The sequence below is a fragment of the Panthera onca genome, chromosome A1, assembly GCF_046562875.1.
Source record: "Panthera onca isolate mPanOnc1 chromosome A1, mPanOnc1 haplotype 2, whole genome shotgun sequence".
NCBI classification, from domain to species: Eukaryota; Metazoa; Chordata; class Mammalia; order Carnivora; family Felidae; genus Panthera; species Panthera onca.
The window spans coordinates 62,264,838-62,287,894 of NC_138339.1; the positions used below are offsets into that span (position 1 = coordinate 62,264,838).

Below are 23,057 nucleotides of genomic sequence, written 5' to 3' on the forward strand. Positions count from 1 at the left end.
GATGAAACCATGAGTCAGACGCCTAACCAGCTGAGCCACTGAGGCATCCCAAATTTAAAATCTTAAAACAAACAAACAAAAACCCACTATTTATAGCACATACTAGTGTATTTTGGTACCACTAATGATCACTTCAATTGCAGGAAGAATCATTTTGACCCCCAATTTGACCTTAACCCAGGGCTGCTTTAAATCATGCGCTTCGTCCTCACTGGGGATCTCACTGTTAATGTGCCACCAAAACACAACGCTACGATTTGAAATGCACTATTAAGTAGTGTTTTCATGGACAATTTATTTTCACCACACACTTCAATGAACCCTCAAACTATTCGTCCAGGATTTAATCATACAAGAAACCCACAGATTTTAATCAAGTGGCATGGCAAAATATCATGTAATTCAGGAACTTTATCAGCTAAATGTTAGTGTACAGTTTACAGATGGAGCTCCGGGGACAGGGCGAGCAATTGGTCCAAAAAGCTAGTAAAAGAAAAAGTTGTAAACCCTCTCATTCCCCCCCCCCCCCCCAAACGATTTAGTTTAGGAACTTATAAATACGTCTTACATTCTGAGACATCGAACAGAAGGTTGGAACGGAACCAGCACTGTCATCTTTGCTATTCCTAGCTGTTTCTTCTTTAACTACAACATTCTGCCCTCTACACAGGCTATAGAGCGGACTCAGCCAAAGGTCATTTAAGCAAAGGTAGAATTAATTGTATTGTTACACTGTTATACTACAATGCCGATTGAATTAAAAAGCTCTCCTCCGCCAGCTGCTATTTACAATAAATTAGAAGTGCGTTCCGTGTTCGAAAACTTTTAAAGCACTGGGCTAAGTCGGACTCCTGCATTTGTACTTTTACTCTACATATTTTCCTTTACGTAAGGCGGATAGGAATTCAACTAGCCCACCCCGACAGCAAACTGGCCCAACACCCGCAAGCCGTAGCAAGAAGCCACGTTTTCCTCGGGCGGACGGTTTCCCCACCCCTCCTTAAAATAATGCGTGTGGCCACTCGAGACTTCCCCAGCCAAGCTCCAGAAACTTGCAGGTTTAAATGGCCAAATTGGAACCAACCAGGGCAGCTGTCATCTGAAACTCAGGAAAGCTGAGACCAGCCAACTCTGCCGAACGAGGAAGGGTGCGGAGAGATGTGGCGGGGCCCGTCGGAGGGAATGCATTAAGCTCCCCTCCCCAACCCCCCATCAATTCGCTTTTCTGCAATCCCAGCGCCGCCATCCTGTTCCTGAATAATTAAACGGGCTGGAGAAGGGGTGAGGTGGCCAAGAAAGGCAGTTTCTGGTCCGAGTTTCCCGAGCCGAGGCGGTGGGGTCGAGAGGCCGAGGGCTACATCCCCGGCGGGCGAAGGACTTTCCTCAGGGGCCGGCAGGGCAAGGGGCGACCCCGCGGCCGGCGGGGCGGCCGGAAGCGGAGCGCGGGGAGTGACGTGGAGGAGGGGATGACAAAGGGGCTCAGGGGCCCCGGCCGCACGGCCCGCGGGCCCGCAGGGGCCGGGACAGGTGGCCGGGCCTGGCCGGGAACAATGGGGGGCCGAGGCTGCCCCCTGGCGCTCACCTACCTCCGGTGCCCTCCGAGTTCTCGTTGAGGCTGCCCGAGGAGTCGTGCTGGGCGCCCACACACCCGCCCATGGGGGCCCCCGGCGCCTCGTCCGCCACCTCCGGGCGCTCGTCCGGCCCGCCGCCGCCGCCGCCTCAGCCTCCTCAAGAGCCGCCGCCGCCGCCGCCACCGAGCCCCGGACAGGCGCGCCGCTCCGCTCGCCCGCCGCGGCCCAGCCTCCGCCCCCCTCGCCGCTCCACCCACCGCCTTGGCTCGGCCCCTTCCTCCGCGCCCACTTCTACCTCAGCCCCCGGGCCGCCCGCCCGGCAGGCCTGGCCCGCGTGCCGCCCTCGCCTCCGGCTCGGCCCCGCCAGGCCAGGGCCGGCCCATCCCGGGAGGGCCGCAGCGCCCGCCTCGCCCGCTCACTGCCCCGCACGCCCGCGTCCAGGCGAGCCCCGCGCCGGCGCCGCCAGTCCGCCAGGCCCCATCGGCCCCCGCCCCGCGGCGCCGCCCTCCGCACCCGCGGCCTGGGCTCAACCGGGCCCGCCCGGAACGGCCGGCGGGGGCGGGGCCGCGGGAGGCCGCGCGCTGATTGGCTGCGGGAGGGGCCGCGAGCCGAGGGCTGGGGCGGTGGGGAGGAGAGGGGAAGAGAGGGGAGGGGAGCTCCGAGCTGGAGGAGCGGAGGCGAACTGCGGATCCGTCCGGGGAAGAGGCCGGGAAAGGAGGCGTGGAGGAAGGATGGGGAAAGAAGAGAAGAAAAGGAGAGAGAAGGGAGAGGCAGCAGGAAAGGAGGAACAAAAGTGAGAAAGGAGATGTAGAGAGGGGCGAAATCGAGTTTCTGGCTGCTCGTCGGGCGTCAGCTTTCTCTTTCTCTGGGAAGCGAGTCAGAGGGGGCACAGAGAAGTAATAGAAGCCTCGTAGGCGGAAACGGGGCTGGTTCCCAAATAACTGGCGAAGGTGGGTGGGGGGTTCTTGGCCGAAGGCTGAGGTTCCAGCACCTTTGGGATTTGTGTAGAATTCAGTGGATTGGTACGCCGAGTCTGGGCTTCCCCTTGCCTTCACCGCTCCCACGAGACACCCCCCCCCCCAAATCACTGTGCCCCATTATTAGACGTAGCAGCGGTCTTTGTGGTTGCAAGCTGGACTCAGATTACAGAGGCGAGGCATTCCGTGTAGGAGAGATAAGCGCTGACCGTAGTTCTGAGGGCGTGGGTTCATTTCATCTCCACGGGATTGATTATTCAGACACAATGCTACTCCTTTTAGGTATTTACATCGCCTTTAGAACAAAGTGAAGTATTAAAAAAAATTAAATACCCAGCTTTTTCGAAACCAGAATTTGGTACATGGACCACGCCCAACATTCTTGGCGGTCGCTATCCTAATCTAAGCCAAATTGTTAATGATCCCTTCAGAATTGTGTTTTGCTATGATGCCTTAAAATTTTTTATCATCCTGCTTGGGCCTTTTTAAAGCTTATTTCTGCCCAAGCTGTTTTAACTATCTGCTCCATTTTTATATCAGACTTTCTTTTTTTAACATCTTGGGTCGGCTTTTGCTTAGCATTAAAAAAAAAATTGTTTTTTTAAGTGAAATACCTAAGAAAAAGACACTCTGCAGTTTGGAATTTGCATTTAAATATATTTTCATACACTGCTGGTGGGAGTGTAAATTGGTTTAATCTTTTTGCAAATTAATTTGGAAACGAGGATCAAGAACCTTAAAAATGTTCGTACCCTTTGACTTGGAATTATCCCACACATGGGTATCTAGCTCACAGAAATAGTCCAAAATGCAAAGACAGATTTCTGTCCTTGTATTCATTTGATAATCAGATAAAAATGAGGGCTTGACAAACAAAACCCTATACTTACATAAAAGCACAGAAATGTGAGAAATAGAAATCTGTTATATTAAATTTATACTGACAAATCAGTATTGTTCTGGGTAGTCATGAAAATTCAGAAGAGCTTATATACAATCATGTTTTTATGAGTTTTCAGAGGTTGCTCTGACATTCAGGTACTGTGTCACAAAGCCTTCTATCTGATCATTACCAGCTGAGTATTCACATTGGTAGACAGACATCACTTCATCACTTCCCTGAAGGAGAGAAGCTGCATGATGAATATCTTCAAAAGGATTGCTTTATCCTGAATTTTGCTTTAGAAATGGCAGAAACCAAGACTTCCACAATGTCTATTAAACGGATAATAGGCACCCAAATGATGAGTGTTTCTGATGAGCACTGAGGAGTTGCCCTAGGAAGAGAGAGCCATGCCATTGAGAGATTTTCAGTTGTGGGTGTTCCCCTCCTTGCCTTTATCTTAAAGCAGAATCATGAGTTTCAAGGAGACAGAGTACTGTGGCAGTTAAGGGCCACAGCTTTGCTATCAACTTCCTAGGTTGGAATCTGGCTTCCATTCTGTACTAGCTCTATGACCTTAAATTTCTACATAGCTCAATTTCCCCACCTGTAAAACTGGGCCAATAACAATGCTCTAAACTCTGTGGGGGCTCTTTATTAACTGTCCTCTACTTCATGTCTAGCATCACCTATTTAAACTTACTGCATGGCTCAATCCACTTAAGACCTTCTTTAGAAACAGTGCCTTCTTTGTGTGTCTATGTGTATGTGTGTGTGTGTGTGCTTCTCTTTTTATATAACATTTTATTCAGCTCTGTTTCATATACCCTATATTTCACCAGTTTAAGGTGTACAATTCAAATGGATACAGCCACTATGGACAACAGTATGGAGGCTCCTCAAAAAATTAAAAATAGAACTACCATCAGATCCAACAATTCCACTTCTGGGTATTTACCCAAAGAAAATAAAACACTAGCTCAAAAAGATGTACGCACCCCCATGTTTACTGCAGCATTATTTATAATAGCCAAGACATGGAAACAACTCAAGTGTCCATCAGTAGATAAATGGATAAAGAAAATGTGACACACACACACACACACACACACACACACACACAGTGGAATTATCCAGCCATAAAAAAAAAAAAAGAAATCTTGGGGTACCTGAGTGGCTCAGTTGGTTGAGTGTCTGGCTTCGGCTCAGGTCATGATCTCACAGTTGATGGGTTTGGCCCCACATCGGGCTCTCTGCTGTCAGTGCAGAACTCTCTTCGGATCCTGTCTCCCTTTCTCTCTGCCCCTCCCAGGCTCCTGCACGCAGGCACTCTTTCTCTCTCTCTCTCAAAAATAAACTTAAAAAAAAAATCTTTAAAAAAAGGGGCGCCTGGGTGGCTCAGTTGGTTAAGCATCCGACTTCGGCTCAGGTCATGATCTTGTGGTTGGTGAGTTCGAGCCCCATGTCAGGCTCTGTGCTGATACCTTGGAGCCTGGAACCTGCTTCAGATACTGTGTCTCCCTCTCTCTCCGCCCCTGCTTGCACTTGTCTTTCTGTCTCTAAAAAACAAATAAACGTTAAAAAAATTTTTTTTTCAGTTTCTGTGTCTCCCTTGCTCTCTGCCCCTCCCCCCCTCAAAAATAAACATTAAAAATTTTGTTTAATCTTTAACAAAAAAAGAATGAAATCTTGCCATTTGTGACAACATGGATGGCCCCTGAGGGCATTATGCTAAGTGAAATGAGTCAGAGAAAGAGAAATACCTATGATCTCACTTATATGTGGAATTTAAAACAACAATGAAAACAAAGCCAGTCCAAGCTCATCAATGCAGAGACAGATTGGTTATTGCCAGAGGTGGGGGGGGGGGGGGCGCGAGTGGTGGCAGAAGAATGAGTGAAAGGGTAAAAATGCACAAACTTCTAGTTATGAAATAAATAAGTCACAGAGATATAATTTACGGCATGGTGACTATAGTTAATACTGTATTGCATGTTGCTAAGGGATTAAATCTTGAAAGTTCTCATCACAAGAAAAAAATTTTATAACCATGGATAGTGATGGATGTTAATTAGACTTCTTGTAGTGATCATTTTGCAATATATACAAATATTGACTCATGTTGTACACGTGAAACTAATGTCATATGACAATTACACTTTTTTTTTGGAAAGACAGCACGTGCATGTGAGGGCACAGAAGTTGGGGAGGGGCAGATAGCAAGGGAGAAAGAATCTTAAGCAGACTCCGTACTGGGCTTGGAGCCTTACTGAGGGTTCCATCTCACAACTGCAAGACCATGACCTGAGCCAAAATCAAGTTGGACACTTAACCGATTGAGACACTCAGGTACCCCTGACAATTATACCTTGATTAAAAATGATAATAAAAATAAAGTATACAATTCATGGGTTTTTAGTATATTTACAATCAATTTTAGAACATTTTCATCATCTCAAAAAGAAACTCCATACCTATTAGCAGTCACTCCCCATTTCCTCCCGACTCACAGCCCCAGCTCAGGCAACACTAATCAATTTTTTGTCTCTATAGACTTGCCTATTCTGGACATTTCATATAAATGGAATCATATGTGGTCTTTTGTGGCTGGTTTCTCTCATGTAGCATAATGTTTTCAAGGTTGATCCATGTTGTATGATGTGTCAGTACTTCATTCCTGTTTATAGCTGATGAATTTTTCATTGTGTGGCTATACCACATTTTGTTTATTCATCAGTTGATGAGCATTTGGGTTTCCATTTTTGGGGTATTATGCATAAAGCTGTTATGAACGTTCATGTATGAGTTTCTGAATGGACGTGAGTTTTCAGTTGTTTTGGGTATATAGCTAGGAGTGGAATTGCTTGGGCCTATGATAACTCTACATTTAACTTTCTGAGGAATTGGCAAAGTATTTTCCAAAATGTCTGCACCATTTTGTATCCCCACCAGCAGTTTATTTTTATTTTTTTAAGTGTTTATCTATTTATTTTGAGAGCAAGTGGGGCAGGGGCAGAGAGAGGGGGAGAGAGAATCCCCAAGCAGTGGGACTCTGACAGTGTGGAGCCTGACTTGGGGCTGGATCTCATGAACTGTAAGATCATGGACTGAGCCGAAATCAAATTTGGACGCTTAACTGACTGAGTCACCCAGGTGTCTGCCTCCCCCCCACCAGCAATTTATAAGGAAATGTGAAATGGTACAGCTGTTTTGCATATGTAGGGTATCTCACCGTGACTCAATAAGATCTCAATGTATCTCAAGTGCCTTGCACTTCCCTGATGACTAAAAATGTTGAATGTCTTTATGTGCTTATAGACCATTTGTATATCAATTTTTGGAAAAATATTTACTCAGATCCTTTGCACATTTAAAAAAAATTTTTTTTTCAATGTTTTTTTTTTTTTTTTTTTTTTTTTTATTTTTGGGACAGAGAGAGACAGAGCATGAACGGGGGAGGGGCAGAGAGAGAGGGAGACACAGAATCGGAAACAGGCTCCAGGCTCCGAGCCATCAGCCCAGAGCCTGATGCGGGGCTCGAACTCACGGACCGCGAGATCGTGACCTGGCTGAAGTCGGACGCTTAACCGACTGCGCCACCCAGGCGCCCCTAAAAAAAATTTTTTTTAAACGTTTATTTATTTTTGAGACAGAGAGAGACAGAGCATGAAGGGGGGAGGGGCAGAGAGAGAAGGAGACACAGAATCGGAAGCAGGCTCCAGGCTCTGAGCCATCAGCCCAGAGCCCGACGCGGGGCTCGAACTCACGGACCGCGAGATCATGACCTGAGCTGAAGTCAGACGCCCAACCGACTGTGCCACCCAGGCGCCCCCCTTTGCACATTTTTAAGTAGTATTATTTGTCTTTTCATATTGAATTGTAAGTGTTCTTTCTATACACTAACCACAAATCCCTTAGCAGATATATGATTTGCAAGTATTTTCTCCCATAGTTCCATAATTTTCTTGATAGTCTCCTTTGTTTTTTTAAAATTTTTTAAAGCTTATTTTTTATTTATCCTGAGAAAGAGAGAGAGAGAAGGCGCACACTCACAAGCGGGGAGGGGCCGAGAGAGAGAAGGAGAGAAAGAATCCCAAGCAGGCTCCATGCTGTCAGCACAGAGCCTGATAAGGGGCTTGATCCCACAACCATGAGATTATGACCTGAGCAGAAATCAAGAGTCAGGTGCTTAACCAACTGAGCCATCCAGGTGTCCCATGATAGTGTCCTTTGAAGCATGAAAGTTTTCAATTTTCTTGAAGTTCATTTTTCCAATTTTTTATTTGATTACTTGTGCTTTGGGGCTCATATCTAAAAAACCACTGTCTAATCCAAAGTCATGAAAACCAACCTTATTTTCCTCTAAGAGTTTTAATTTTTTAGTATGATGAGAGGTAGGGGTCCAACTTTATTCTTTTACATGTGGATTTCCAGTGTTCCATAATTTGTTGAAAAGACTATGCTGGAGCACCCGGGTGGCTTAGTCAATTGAGTGTCCGACTCTTGATTTCTGCTCAGGTCAGGATCTCACAGTTTGTGAGTTCAAGCCCCGAGTCGGGCTCTGCACTGACAGTGAAGAGCCTGGTTGGGATTCTCTCCCTCCCTCTCTCTTTTCCTTTTTCTCTGCCCCTCTCCCTTTGTCATACGTGCTGTCTCTCAAAATGAGTAAATAAACTTAAGAAAGAAGAAAACTTTAAAAAAAGAAGAAAAGACTATTCTTTTCCCCATTGGATTGTCTTGGCATTCCTGTTGAAAATCAGTTAACCATAAATGTTTTAGTTTATTTCTAGACTCAAGTCTATTGGTCTTTTTTTTTTTTTTTTGAAAGGTCAGGTTTGTTTGTTGGTTGTTTTTTTGTTTGTTTAAGTAAGCTCTATGCCCAATGTGGGGCTTGAACTCATGACCCTGAGATCATGAGTTTCATGTGCTATTGACTGAGCCAGCCAGGTGCCCCTATTCCATTGGTCTTTATGTCTATTTTTATGCCAGTACCACACTGTCTTGATTACTGTAGTTTCATAGTTAAGTATTGAAGTTAGGAAGTATGAGCCCCCCAAATTTGTTCTCCTTTCAATATTGTTTTGGCTATTCTGGGTCCCTTATATATCCACATGAATTTTACCAGCTTGTCCATTTCTGGGGGAAAAAAAGAATTTTGATGGGAAATGTGTTGAATCTATAGATCAATCAGGTGAATATTGCCATCTTAACAATATTAAGCTTTCCAATTTAAGAACATGGATATCTTTCCACTTGTTTATGTATGCCTCAAGTTCCTTTCAATGATATTTTGTAGTTTTCAGTGTGTAAGACTTGCACTTTTTAAAAATTTATTCCTGGGGAGCCTGGGTGGCTCAGTCGGTTGACCATCCGACTTCAACTCAGATCATGATCTCACGTTGTGGGTTTGAGCCCCGTGTCAGGCTCTGTGATGACAGATCAGAGCCTGGAGCCTGGTTTGGATTCTGTCTCTCTCTCCCTCTGCCCCTCCCCCAATCATGCTCGCTCTCTCAAAAAATAAATGAAACATTAAAAAAAATTTTTTTTAATTTATTCCTAAGGATTTTATTCTTTTTCATCCTATTGTATATTGCATGTTTTGCTGTTTACAAGTAGAGTTATTGTCTTAATTTCCCTTTCAAGTTGTTCATTACAAGTGTATAGAAATACAATTGATTTTTGTATATTGGTCAAGTCTCCTGCATCCTTGCTGAGCTCATTTATTCGTTCATTTAATAGTCTTCCCTTCATGAATTTTGGGGCTTTGTTGTTAGGTATTATGTGCTTACAATTGTTACACTTGCAGTGCCTTCTTAGTTAACTTTCTTTAAATTTTTTTTTTTTATTTGAGAGAGACAGAGTAAGCAGGGGAGAGGGGCAGAGGGAGAGAGAGAGAATCTTAAGCAGGCTCAACACTCGTTGTGGAGCCTGATGTGGGGCTTGATCTCATGATCATGAGATCATGACCTGAGCTGAAATCAAGAGTCAGATGCTTTAACTGACTAAGCCACCCAGGCACCCCTTCTAAGCTAATTCTTCAGGGCGAACTGGCAAGTGAGAAAGAAAAAAGTGGGAAGAAGGGAAAAGGGGAAGGGAGAAATGAAATCCAGTAGCCATCAAACTTTAGTATGGATTTCAGTGGCCTGGGGAGATTCTTTAGATCACAGTTTCCCAGAGATGCTGATTTGGTCTGAGGTGGAGTCCAGCAATCAGCATTTTTAACTCACACATCAGGCATTTCCCGATGCAGTTCAGACCACAGATGGGAATTCCAAGAACACATGGCCTTGAGAAACTCAATTCTCCCCACGCTGCCAAACTGTTTTTTAGTCTTTTTCATCCTCCACAAATGGCACCGTAATCCACCCAATTGCTCAAGCCTCAAACCCAAGACTTATCAGTGATTCCTCCATTTTCTTCCCCTCCCACACCCAATCCATTGCCAAGTCTCTTTATTCTATCCATTAAACATAGTCTGAATCTCTCTGCTTTTTCTCTGTGTCTGCTGCCATCACCACTTCCTCTCACCTTGGCTACTGCAAAACCTTTTCAACTGAACTTGCTGTGGTTTCTCCTGCCTCATCCTACAACACATTCTTCTGCCAGCAGTCAGCATGATTTCTAAATAACTAAATACATTACAATGCACACACTTGAAGTGTACATAAGTTTGACATGTGTATACAGCTGTGAAACCATCACTGTAATCAAGATAATATGTCCGTTATTCCAAAAAGTTTCCTTATGCCCCTTGGTAATTAATCCCTCTCTACTGCACCTCCCCAGTCACCAGTCCTCAGGCAACCACTCATCTGCTTTATGTCACTACAGATTACGTTGCATTTTCTAAAAATTTCTGTACATGAATATATACAACATGGGGTCTTTTATTGGTATGGCTTCTTTCACTCAGCATAATTATTTTGAGATTCATCCATATTGTAAGGCTTATTCCTTTTAATTAATGAATAGTTTTCCATTGTATGGACATGGCAGTTTGTCGAACGTGTGGATGGATACACCATGTTTTCACAATTACAAGTCAAGTTGCTGTGAACGTTCATGTACACGTCCATGTATAGGCACATGTCTTCCTTTCTCATCGGTAAATGTCTAGTAGGAGAATGAATGGCTTTGGTTTTTGTTTGTTTGGAGGAACTGCCAAACTATTTTCCAAAGTGGTTTTACCGTTTACGTTCCTACCAGAATTGTATGAAAACATTACTTCCTCCACATCCCTACCAACACTTGTTTGGGGTCAGTTTTTAATACTAGCCATTCTGATAGATGTATAGTGGATATCTCACTGTAGTTTTAATTTCCACTTCCCGAATGACTAATGATGTTGACCATTTTTTTATGTGCTTATTTGCCATTTGTATATCTTCTTTGGTGAAGCGGAAGTTCGCATCCTTTGCCCATTTGTAAATCGGGTTGTTTGCGTATTATGGGGTTTGAGAGTTCTTTATATTTTTTGGATACAACTCTTTTATCTGATATATGGCTTGCAGTTACTGACTCCCAGTCTTTACCTGATCTTTTTATTCTCTTAGCAGTGTCTTGTGAAAAAGCAGTTTTAAATTTTTTATAAAGTCCAGTTTATCAACGTATCCTTTTATGGATCATGCTTTTGGTGTCATATATAAGAAATCTTTGCCTAATCCAAAGTCAAAAAGGCTTTCTTCTATGTTTTCTTCTTGAAGATTTAGAGTTTGGGAATTTACATTTAGGCCTATTACCCACATTGGGTGAATTTTTGTGTATGGTATGAAGTATGGATCAAAGTTTTTTGTTTTTTAATATTTTTAAATGTTTATTTTTGAGAGAGCGAGCATGAGTAGGGGAGAGACAGAGAGGGAGGGAGCCACAGAATCCGAAGCAGGCTCCAGGCTCTGAGCTGGCAGCACAGAGGCTGACATGGGGCTCGAACTCACAGACCACAAGATTATGACCTGAGCTGAAGTTGAATGCTTAACTGACTGAGCCACCCAGGTGCCCCTTGTTTTTGTTTTTGAATATAGGTATCCATTTATTCAGCAATATTTGTTGAAAGACCCACCTGCCTTCACATTTTGTAAAAAAAAAAAAAAAAAAAAAAAGACAGTTGTCCACATGCATGTGGGTGTCTATTTCTGAACTTACTACCCTGTCTCATGGATCTGTTTGTCTCTCTTGATGCTAACACCATATTATCTTGATTACTATAACTTTATTGTTTTTTATATACGTTTATTTATTTTTGAGAGAAACAGAGAGAAAGAGAGAGTGCATGTACGCTAGAGAGGAAAGGGCAGAGAGAGTGAAACAGAGGATCCAAGCATGCTCTGTGCTAACAGCTGTTAGCTGTTAGCTAAAAGCTGTTAGCACAGAGCCTGATATGGGGTTCGAACTCACAAACCATGAGATCATGATCTGAGCTGAAGTTGGATGCTTAACTGATTGGGCCACCTAGCCACCCCTAATGCTTTATAAGAAGGACTTTATAAGAAGTCCTGATATTAAGCTGTATTAATCCTCCAATGTTGTTCTTTCTTTTCAAAGTAGTTTTGACTCTTCTAGGCTCTTTGCCTTTCCATGTGAATTTTAGAATCATCTTTTCAATTTCTACCAAAAAGAAAACATGTTGGGTTTTGTCTGAGATAACATAGAATCTATAGATAAAGTTGAGGAAGATTGACATATTAACAATATTGACTCTTCCAACCCATGAACATGGTATATCTCTCTTTATTTACATCTTCTTTAATTTTTATCAGCAATGCATTGTACTTTTGAGGGCACAGGTCTTGCACGCTTTTTATCAGATGTATCCCTAAGGACTTCAGTTTTAGATGCTTTTGAAAATAGTATTGGTTTTATAATTTCAATTACTGCTTGTTTGTTGATAGTACATAGATGTACAATTGATTTTTGTATGTTGATATTGCATCCTACAAACTTGCTAAGTCATTTATTAGTTTCTAGTAGTTCTTTTTCTAAGTTTACTTATTTATTTTTTGGCGGGGAGGGACAGAGAGAGAGAGGCAAAGAGAATCCCAAGCAGGTTCCATGCTGTCAGCATGGAGCCTGATGTGGGGCTCAATCCCATGAACCATGAGATCATGACATCACAACCTGAGCCAAAATCAAGAGTCAGACACCTAACCGACTGAGCCACCCAGGCACCCCAAGTCCTAGTAGTTCTTTTAGAGATTCCATTGGATTTTCTAAATAGATGATCATGTTGTCTGTGAATAAAGAGAATTTTACTTCTTCTTTTCCAATTTTTTGCTTTCATTGCCTAGCTTCACTAATGTAGGCATTACAATACTGAATGGAAATGGTGAGAGCAGGCATCCTTACTCGTTCTTTATCATAGGGAAAAAGCATTCATTCTCCACCATTAAGTGTGATGCTAGATGTAGGCTTATTGTTAAATATTGTGGCAACATATACCTAGCAAAAAATCCTGGTATTAGATATTTCAATTTTATGGAAGGGAGAAAGGAAATCCAAAGAACAGAAGAATGGCCAACTAAGAAACAGCCATGCCCCCTAGGGCTGAGAGAGTGTGTTTTAAGGAAGGGGCCCCTCTAGGATTAAGAGCCAGACCTTCTTAGAGAGGACATGGCCCTGGATCTGTGAATGGCAGAGAGGTTATTGTTGTGCTACACCAGTGAAGTTGCTGGAAATCTACACTCCAGGAATGGCTAGATATTTGTCCCATAGGGTTCTGGGAACTGTTCATAGGAGGCATCTCATGATAGCCATTTTGCTATGTAACACTTGACAGGGTTATGCCTGGGGAGGCTGCTGCTTGCTGGGTGTTGTTAGCTCCTGTGTATTGTAGGACCCAACCTTGGAGAAGCTACCCATGCTGAGGAAGCCTACTGAGTGAGTAAATGGAAATTCCTTCGGCATTGTCTCTCCCGCGCCCTCTACTGTCAAAGCTAAATGTGTGCCAACTGACAAAGGCACAATATTTAAAGGGCCCATATCCATTTTCACAGAGCAGGCAATGAAGAGTGAATTTGGATATGAGATGCAATAATTTGATAACTGGCATAATTTTCCACCTAAAAACTTAAAAACCTTATATTTAACAATGATTGGGTATAAGGGAATTACTGAAGTTACAGAATTGCTGCATATCAGAATCTATGGGATATACGTAAAACACATATCCCAAGGAATATTCATATAGCCAAGAAAAATTCATATCCCTAAAACCCATATTGATAAAATTAAACAATCAATTGAATTGAATTAAAATTAATTAAATTCCCAATTCAAGTTAGAAAAAAAAAAAAAAAACAGAAGAAACCACAAGGAAGAAAATAACAAAGATAAAAGCAGGAAGGAATAGAGAACTAGAAAACAATAGATCAAAAAAATAAAAATTCTGGATTTTTGAATAAAGTCAGAAAATAGACCAGCCACTAGCTAATTTAACTTAGAAGTGTATGTAGAGGAGAAAGCAGAGATACGTGGAATAAGAAATGACAAGAGGAAAGCAGCTACTAATACAGAGGAAGCCAGAAAGTCATAAAACAGTCCTTTACATACACAGCCCTATGCAAAGAAATTTATAAACCTAATGAAATGGATAATGTCTTAGGAAAATATAGTTGGCCAAAATTGACTCTCCCAAGATAAAAACTTAATCAATTTCAAGGAAGAAATATAGAATGTTATTAAAGAACTATCACACATCAAAACACCAAGCTCAAGTTTCACAAGAGAATTCTACCAAATCTTAGAAAATAGTCCCATTACTATTTTATAAGTTGTTCCAGAGTAGAGAAAATAAAGGTAACTTCTAAATTCTTTATATGAAGTAGGTTAGCATTGATATTTCAAGCTGATAAAGATACCCCACATAAGATAAAATTACAGACCAATATCATTTATACTGATGTAAAAAATCTGGAATAAAATATTAGCAAACAGACTCAAATGCAACATTAAAAAAAATAATAAACCATAACCAAATGGGGTTTATTATAGAAATGCAAGGATGGTTCAATGTTAGATATTTATTAATATAATTCAACATATTTATAGATCCAAGAAGAAAATTCATGTGATTATTCCATATGTGTTTTATTACTATTTTTTTTTAATTTATTTTGAGAGAGAGAGAGTTGTGAGTGCATGAGCAGGGGAGGCACAGAGAGAGATAATCCCAAGCAGGCTCCACACTGTCAGTGCAGAGTCCAACGCGGGGCTCAAACTCACGAACTGTGAGATAATGACCTGATCCAAAATCAAGAGTAGGACGCTTAGCTGACTAAGCCACCCCCGGCGCCCCAGGAAAAGATGGAATTTTTAATTAGTGTTGGGCTAAGTGGAAAACTGTTGGAATAAAGTGACAAAATTATATTCATTCTTAATCCCACACATCACAAGAAATTCCAAAAGGATCACAGCTTTAAACATAAAAGATGAAACCAGGTGACCAGATAAGAACTGGATGATAACAAGGATGAATTTTTCTATAACTTGGATATAGGGAAAAGCTTTAAAAAATCCAGATGTATCTTAAAATCCAGATGTTGGAGCACCTGGGTGGCTCGGTCAATTAAGCATCTGACTCTTGGTTTCGGCTCAAGTCATGATCTGGTTCGTGGTTTTGAGTTCCGCGTTGGCAGTGTGGAGGCTGCTTTCGATTCCCTCTCTCTCCCTTTCTCTCTGTCCCTCCCATGCACATGCTCTCTCTCTTTCGCTGTCCAAATAAATAAATAAACTTTATAGGTCTTTAAAAAATTCCAGATGTAATCATTAAAAAAATTATTCATTTGACTACATAAAAATAAAAGTTTTACTTAACCAAAACCATCACAAACAAAGTTAAAAGACAAATGTCTGGGGCACCTGAGTGGCTCAGTCGATTAAGTGTCCGACTTTGGCTCAGGTCATGATCTCACTGTTCGTGAGTTTGAGCCCCCCATTGGGCTGTGTGTTGACAGCTCAAAGCCTGGAGCCTGCCTCGAATTCTGTCTCCCTCTCTCTCTGCCCCTCTGTGCTTGCACTCTGTCTCTCTCTCTCTCAAAAATAAACATTAAAAAAAATTTTTTTTTCAAATGCTAATCTCATCCAGAAATATCCTCACAGACACCCAAGAAATAATGTTTAATCTGGTCACCCTGTGACCAGCCAAACTGACACAAAAAATTAACCGTCACATATGTTTACATATATATGTTTATATATGTACGCATATAAGTATATTTTATGTTTGTGTGCATAGGATTATGTATGTGTGTGTAGCTAGAAGCAAAATCCTTATTAGAATGTCTTGGACCCAGATGTTGGGCTCTAATACCATTCCACACAACCAGGAAGCAGGGCTCCTTCCAGAAATGGCATATCCCAAGCTGAAGGAGAGAGGCTCTTGTTATGCCATAAAATTAAAAAGTGCCAAAAAAAAAGAATGGTGGAGACATGTCACGAGGACACAAGAGCCAGCCTGAAGGAGTTTCATTGGCCAAATCTAGGACAATTTGAACACCAAAAAATAAGGACAGTAAGGAATTACACATCACTGAAGATAATAGAACTCCATTAGTATATACACATAATACATAGATAAATAGATGAGACACAAGAGAGGCACTTGCTTACAGCAGAGTGCTGACTGGTGAATATGAAGAAAGTGCTGGAGCTGTAAATTCATCATTTTTCAGGTGCAGTAGTTGCAATGGACTGAATGTTTATGATCTCCCAGAATTCCTATGTCGGAACTCTAATGTGATGGTCTTTGTTAGTAGGACTGTAGGAGCCCCCATGGTGGGGTTAGTGTCCTTATCAGAGGAGGAAGAGAGGTAGCCCTTTGTCTGTTTCTGTTATCTGAGGATACAAAGAGAAGACAGCCATCTGCACACCAGGCATCGGGCCCTCACCAGGAACCTGACCACACCGACACCTGATCTCAGACTTCCAACCTCTAGAACTGTGAGAAAGAAATGTTTAGTATTTCAGCCACATAGTTGATGGTATTTTGTTATAGCAGCCTGAACTAAGACAGCAGCAAAGACTAGGTCAGGCAAAAATCATCAATGGATGCTAAATATATGAAGACAGTTTTGATGAAGAGCTGGATATTTGCATTGTCTTAAAATATCACCCCACAGATTGCTTATTCATTGCAAGCAGAAAAACAGTAATGATGCAGAAGGAAAAAATACACGATACCTTGACCAAATGATTAAATGGATGTCATGTGCCTCCAAATGGAATTTCCTGAGAATGACACCGTCATTTCTGTAGTATTCTAACTGGAGAGGTACAGCCTGGATGGAATTATGAGAAAGCACTAGCCAAACACAAAAGGAGGACATTCTATCATAAAAAGAAGAGAGACACTGTATTTTTTTCAACGTCAATGTTATTAAAGTCCAAGAACAGCTAAGAAACTGTTCCAGATTACAGCAGATTAAAGACACTTGATCCTATAGAGGATATTACTGGCTCAATAGATAAAATTGGAATATGAATGGTAAAGTAGGTAAAAATATTGTATCAATGTGAAATTGCCTGCAGTTAACAATTGCAATTGCTCTGTGGCTCTAAAAGAGAAGGTTCTTATTCTTAAGCAAAACACACAGACGGATTTAGGGGTAAAAAGGTATGATATATGTAACTTATTCTCAAATGTTTCAGAAAAAAACTTACATAGAAGGCGAGCAAGGGACGCCTGGGTGGCTCAGTCGATTAAGTGTCTGACTTTGGCTCAGTTCATGATCTCACAGTTCGTGAGTTCTAGCCCCACATCAGGCTCTCTGCTGTCAGCATGGAGCCTGCTTCGGATCCTCTGTCCTCCCACCCCCCCCCCCCCGCCTTCTGTCTCTCTCTCTCTCTCTCTCAAAAATAAATAAACTTAAAAAAAGGGGAGCAAATGAGACAAAATGTTAACTAGTATATCCAGATAAAGATGTTTTTGGACTATTCTTACAACTATTCTATATGTTTGAAATTATTTCTTTTTTTTTTTAATGTTTTTATTTTTGAGACAGAGAGAGACAGAGCATAAGCAGGGGAGGGGCAGAGAGAGAGGGAGACACAGAACCCGAAGCAGGCTCCAGGCTCTGAGCTGTCAGCACAGAGCCCGACGCGGGGCTCAAACTCACAGACCATGAGATCATGACCTGAGCTGAGGTCGGACGCTTAACCGACTGAGCCACCCAGGCGCCCCTGTTTGAAATGATTTCTAAAGAAGTGATGCCTTCCCATGGGTCTTCACTTCAGCAGGGGCTTTCTCACATCAGTTGGGGATCTTTGTTCTCCAGACTGAATTTTGTTTCAGGTTGAGGGTTCAGTCAAGGCCAGCTTCAGGTGTCTCTCGTTGCCCTTGGAACAATATGCTAAGACAGAGTATATTCTCATGGCTAAGGGAGTGGTGCAAGAAGGCACAGCCAACTGCACAAATACAGGCTGAGATCACTGCTTGGGGCACATCCATCTGCCAACATCCCGTTAGCCACGACAAGTCACATGGCCAAGCCCAAAGTCAGGGGGTGGAGAAGTCCATTCTGTCCCTAGTGAGAGAGACTGAAAACTCCCAGGCAAAAGGAGTGGATCCAGGGAGGGTGAAAAATCGGAGCCAAAAATAATTTAACGTTCCACAGGTGGCCAACAGGAATACGTGGTTACTATTTAGAAAAATACTTGTTAAATCATAGCAAGCCAGGATGCTAATTGGTAGGGATGAAAATATTGCTTTTTCCTATGAGTTTGCCTCTGAAAAGGGCAATGTTGCAGCTAACAAGTAGCAAAGAGAGAGACTGATTGCTTCAGTCTGCTTTACTGACACCTCATGTCCACTTGCGGAGGCTTCCTCAGTTTAAATACCTGATTTTTATCTTTTCACCAAAGGAGGAAAGCTCGGAGATGACAACGAATAGATGTGCACAGTGGAATGGCACATTATTCATCTCTGTCTGGAAAGACAACTACTGGCTGTTTGTGCCAGAGTCTCTCTCCTAGTGTGGCAGGTGTGGGGCCTTTCAAGAGACCAAGTTCAGAAAGTGGCTTGTTAAGCAAATAATTCGAGCAGATGGAGTTGGATCTTCCTGAGGAAGTTTCTGTTACCTTATGCCTTTTCTTTCTCTCGTCTGCAAATAAGCAGATGTTCTTTTCTCTGGATACCTGTACTAAATCCTGAAAAACAGAATATTCTGTCCCTTGGAAAATGCTGAAGAGACCCCACAAAGTCTTGCCCGCCGACCATTTTCCAGACCCCGTATGGAACACTGTATTATGGCCAGACCACGGACTTACTGTAACAGCTCAATGATTAGATTTTAGTCTGTGTAGTTTGTGCCTCCCCAGTATCCACTCAGCCTTCCTCCAGTAATGGTGCCCTGAATTCCCTTTGAAGACCCAATTCCTCCCACTCATGACTCAGTCCGTTTGGCTCTCATGGAGCCCATTCCATCCCCTACTGCAGGGTGGTTGTGACACCCTTGGCGTATTCCAAACCCATGACTGGTTTAGGAGGGGCACATGAATCACTTTAGGAGACAGACGCTCAGAGTCAGATCCAGGACTTTTTTGCAAACAACCGTTTAGAAGAAAGAATCTCCTTTCTTCTGCCCGTGAATTTGGGATGAAGTAAACCTGGAGCTGCTTGGAGTCCCCGTTAAGGGAAAACTCGGGGCCACTTTCCAACGAGGGAGAGCCAACCCAAGAGGGAAAGCCAACATAGAGGGAAGTACAGCTGAGAAGGGAAGAAAAAAACTAAATCCTGAAAATCATCTGAGTTGGATCCAGGGATGCCTACATTTACTCCCTGGAACTCTCAGTTCCAGAAGTCAATGCACTTTAATTTTATTCCCTATAAGTCTGTTTGAGTGGGGTTTCTCTTGCTTGAGGGCAGGAACAGGTTTTATTGATCTTGGTCTCCCAAGCACCTGGAGCGATCCCCGGCACACTTGAGAAGAACCTTCCCTGTGCGCCAAAGGGCTTAGACTATCTTGGGCGGGTGAGGAGTAAGAAGGGCAAGCAAAGATACAAGAGACATTTTGTGTATCAGAGCTTTAGGTGGGTGGAGCTTGGTGCTTTTGCTATTTTCAAAAGCAAGCAGTGGTGCCCACAATACCATTCCCTCACAGCCCCCTGGCTGAAACCACACACCCTCCAAGGAGAGGACGGAGCATAACTGAGTTATATGCTTCTTCCGTAGGTATATGAGGGGTAGGTTTTCTGTTTGGCTCCCCCCCCCCCCCCCGGAGGCCTCCCCGTCTCTTCATATCTGGATTGCTTCCAGAAGGAGACTTCTAGGTATCCTGAGGCAGGTGGGCACACATTCAGAGCAGCATAAAGCACACTTCATTCCACTTGGTAACATCAAGCACTCGTTACAGGAATATACGAGCTGTGGGTGATGAAAATCTAATTGAAATAGGCAGCCTGTGAATGGCTTCCAGAACCCAGGCAAGAGAACACTGTTCAATGTCTGCAAATTGGTGTGTTTTTTTGTTTTTGTTTTGTAGTTAATTTATTTTGAGAGAGGGGGCTGGCAGAGGGAGAGAGAGGCAATCCCAAGCAGGCTCTGTGCTGTCAGCGCAGAGCCCCATGGGGGGCTCGAGCCTACCACCCCGGGATCATGACCTGAGCAGAAACCACCAAGAGTCGGTCGCTTAACCGACTGAGCCACCCAGGTGTCCCTGCAAATTGTTTTATGGTAAAGCGGCCATACTCCCTTCTATTCCGGACAGTCCTATGGCAGAACGGACCTTCCTCTGTTTCCTGTTCTATCACATTCCTCACCTCTCAATTTCTTTTTTTTTTTTTTTAACATTTATTTATTTTTGAGACAGAGAGAGACAAAGCATGAACAGGGGAGGGGCAGAGAGAGAGGGAGACACAGAATCCGAAACAGGCTCCAGGCTCTGAGCTGTCGGCACAGAGCCTGATGCGGGGCTCGAACTCACGGACCGCGAGATCATGACCTGAGCCGAAGTCGGCCGCTTTACCGACTGAGACACCCAGGCGCCCCCTCACCTCTCAATTTCAACATGTATTACGTGATGGCTGTAAAGTTTGTATTCCCTTCTAGATGTGGACCTTGAGCGTAGGAGCAGTCTTATTCACATTCATGTTCCCTGCTCTCCCGCCCCCCACACACTGCCAATTTGTTGAACTGAACTGGTGAAACTCGCTCTAAATAAGGCATCCAAAAAAAAGTGATTGAAGATCCACATACCGTCTGACTATGTATATTGGGACTCTTCGGTGACCATTGACAGAAACAACTCAAACTGACCTGACAAAAACAAAAATCCAATCATCCATTCACCTTCAGGTACAGCGAGATCCAGAGTCTCAAGCAGCGTCACCCAGACTTTTTCTCCACATCTTTTGGCGCTTTGCTTTGGGCGTCATTCTCCGGTAGGCGCGGCACTTGAGGTGACAAGCAGGTCACCCGCAACTAGAGGCTACAGTCGGCCGGCTTAGCAAGCCTCTTCTCAAAAATCTCTGCAAAAGTCAAGTCTCATTGGCTCAACTTAGGTCACGTGCCCATTACTGAGCCAGTTGTAGCCAGGAGACTGGGCTTTCCTGATTGGCCACATCTGGGTCACGTGCTTGTTCTTGGCACTGTGAAGCCCGCCCCACCCACATCTCGTGAACTGAGAGTAGGGGGAAGAGTGGTTGGTTCCTTAAAGGAAGATGAGGGTGATACTTCCCCGGGGAAAGGAAAATAGATTGTGGGCAGCTAATAGTCGCAATGTCCACCCTATGCAAGCATTTGACAATTCGTGTGTGTGTGTGTGTGTGTGTGTGTATGTGTGCGCGTGCAGCACGCAGGTGTAATTGTATGAATTATAACAGGAATAACGGTAGCTACCATCAATTGAATGTTTATTTACTAGCACTGTTCTAATCACTTTACATCTATTAGCTCATTTAATCCTTACGCCAACCCTGTTATTATCTTCAACGGGCAAGAATTCAGGTCTAAACGAATTAATTACCATGCTCCAATGTCTCACATTAAGAAAACATTGGTCAGAAGCATTCTGGAGTACTATTTCGTTTCTTTCTTCCCCTCCCGCCACTCTACCGGCGAGGCTGATTCACACAGCAGACACAGAGGGCTGTCCGTCTCTTCCACCATATACTCAGGGACAGAGAAAAGTAACAGGAGATCCCTGCCAGAGAGGATCCCAGCCTGGGGGGTGAGAGGGGAGGGAGACGGACACATAAACACAGGATTACCGTGCGGTGTGGTGTTATAGCAACATTCTCTGCAAAGAACTCTCCCTTTTCTTTCCTTCCACATAAAAGGTTTAAAAAAACCTTTCTATACTTCAGTACTGTTATGAAAAGAGGATCAAGGACTTTCAATTAAAAGCAAAATTATTTCTACTATGGACCTCATTGAGTATTTTTAGATCCAGAAAAGGGTGATTACATGGGGGTCATCCTGGTCAAACTTCACTTTGCAATCATGAAAATGTACATAGGGGCCGCCAGCTGCCAGCTTCCACGGTGCGGTGTCTACCCTTTCACGTTTTTGACCTGGAGTCATTTATAGGTCAGTCTTTCCGGCTAGACTCCTTCTCTTGTTCATTTCTCTGTCTCCAGCTCCCAGCACCACGTCTGGCCCAGAGAAGGCCCCAGAAGTAGGCTGCTTGCTCCTGTATTCTCACGCGTGAACATGGAGCTTTCAGGACTGTCTACACAGCATCTAGGCTCAGCTACCGAGTGCCAAGGCAGTTTCGCCCCTTGGAAGCCCCTCTGTTATGGAACTGCTGGGGTCAGAGAGGAGGTATGTGAAGGAACTTCAGCAAGGACACACTGGATTCCTAACTGATGTGAATGGCAAGTGGACCACACACCCCAGGGTGTGTTCTTGGCTGATGTCACCGACCCACTATTGGAGGGGAGGAGCAGATTTTGAAGGAGACATTGTTGTCCCTGTAGGCTGAAAGAAAGCAGTTTGCAAGGGGCTGCTTGCTCTCCTTCTTGTCCCCAGAGCCACTTGTTTAAAAAAAATTTTTTTAATGTTTATTTATTTTTGAGAGAGTTAGAGAGACAAAGCACGAGTGGGGAAGGGGCAGAGAGAGAGGGAGACGTAGGATCTGAAGCAGGCTCCAGGCTCTGCGCTGACAGCAGAAAGCCTGATGCTGGGCTCAAACTCATGAACCATGAGATCATGACCTAAGCAGAAGTTGGATGCTTAACCTACTGAGCCACCCATTCGCCCCTCACCAGAGCCACTTGTTAAGTTACCACTGGGCAGCTGTCTTTTCAGCCCACGTAGAAGGGATACTTCATTTGATGTTGGAACATCCAGCTTTCGATGATGAGTGACGAGCACAGAGGTGGGAGCCCTCATCCTGTTCATGGAGCTTGTGTATGTGTGTGGGTTCAAAAGGACAGGGGAGGGTGTGGTAGCACCTGAGTGTCCGACCTTGGTCTTGTCTGAGTCCCTAGTCCTGATTCTGAATATTTGAGGTACACCTTTGGCAAGTCAGGAGTTCCCCTCCCACCATCCCTACCCCAAACCTGTACCCCTTAGCTGAAAAATTACAAACTATTTTCTTAAGGTAATTAAATACAGGCAGAAGTTAATGGAAGGGCTCCCCACCACGTGACCAGAAGAATTAAGAGTTTTAATTTTTTTTTAACGTTTATTTATTT

The 23,057-nt window shown here is 43.5% G+C and overlaps 1 protein-coding gene across 1 annotated transcript in view; it reads right to left on the reverse strand.

Moving 5' to 3' along the window:
* The window catches only part of UBTD2 (ubiquitin domain containing 2), a 63,471-nt gene extending 61,683 nt beyond the window's left edge, over positions 1–1,788 (reverse strand). Inside the window, exon 1 of the mRNA XM_078446856.2 lies at positions 1,587–1,788. Coding sequence (XP_078302982.1) covers positions 1,587–1,656 — 70 coding nt within the window. The 5' untranslated portion in view covers positions 1,657–1,788. The remainder of the gene's footprint in view (positions 1–1,586) is intronic.
* Between the last annotated feature and the right edge of the window lie 21,269 nt (positions 1,789–23,057).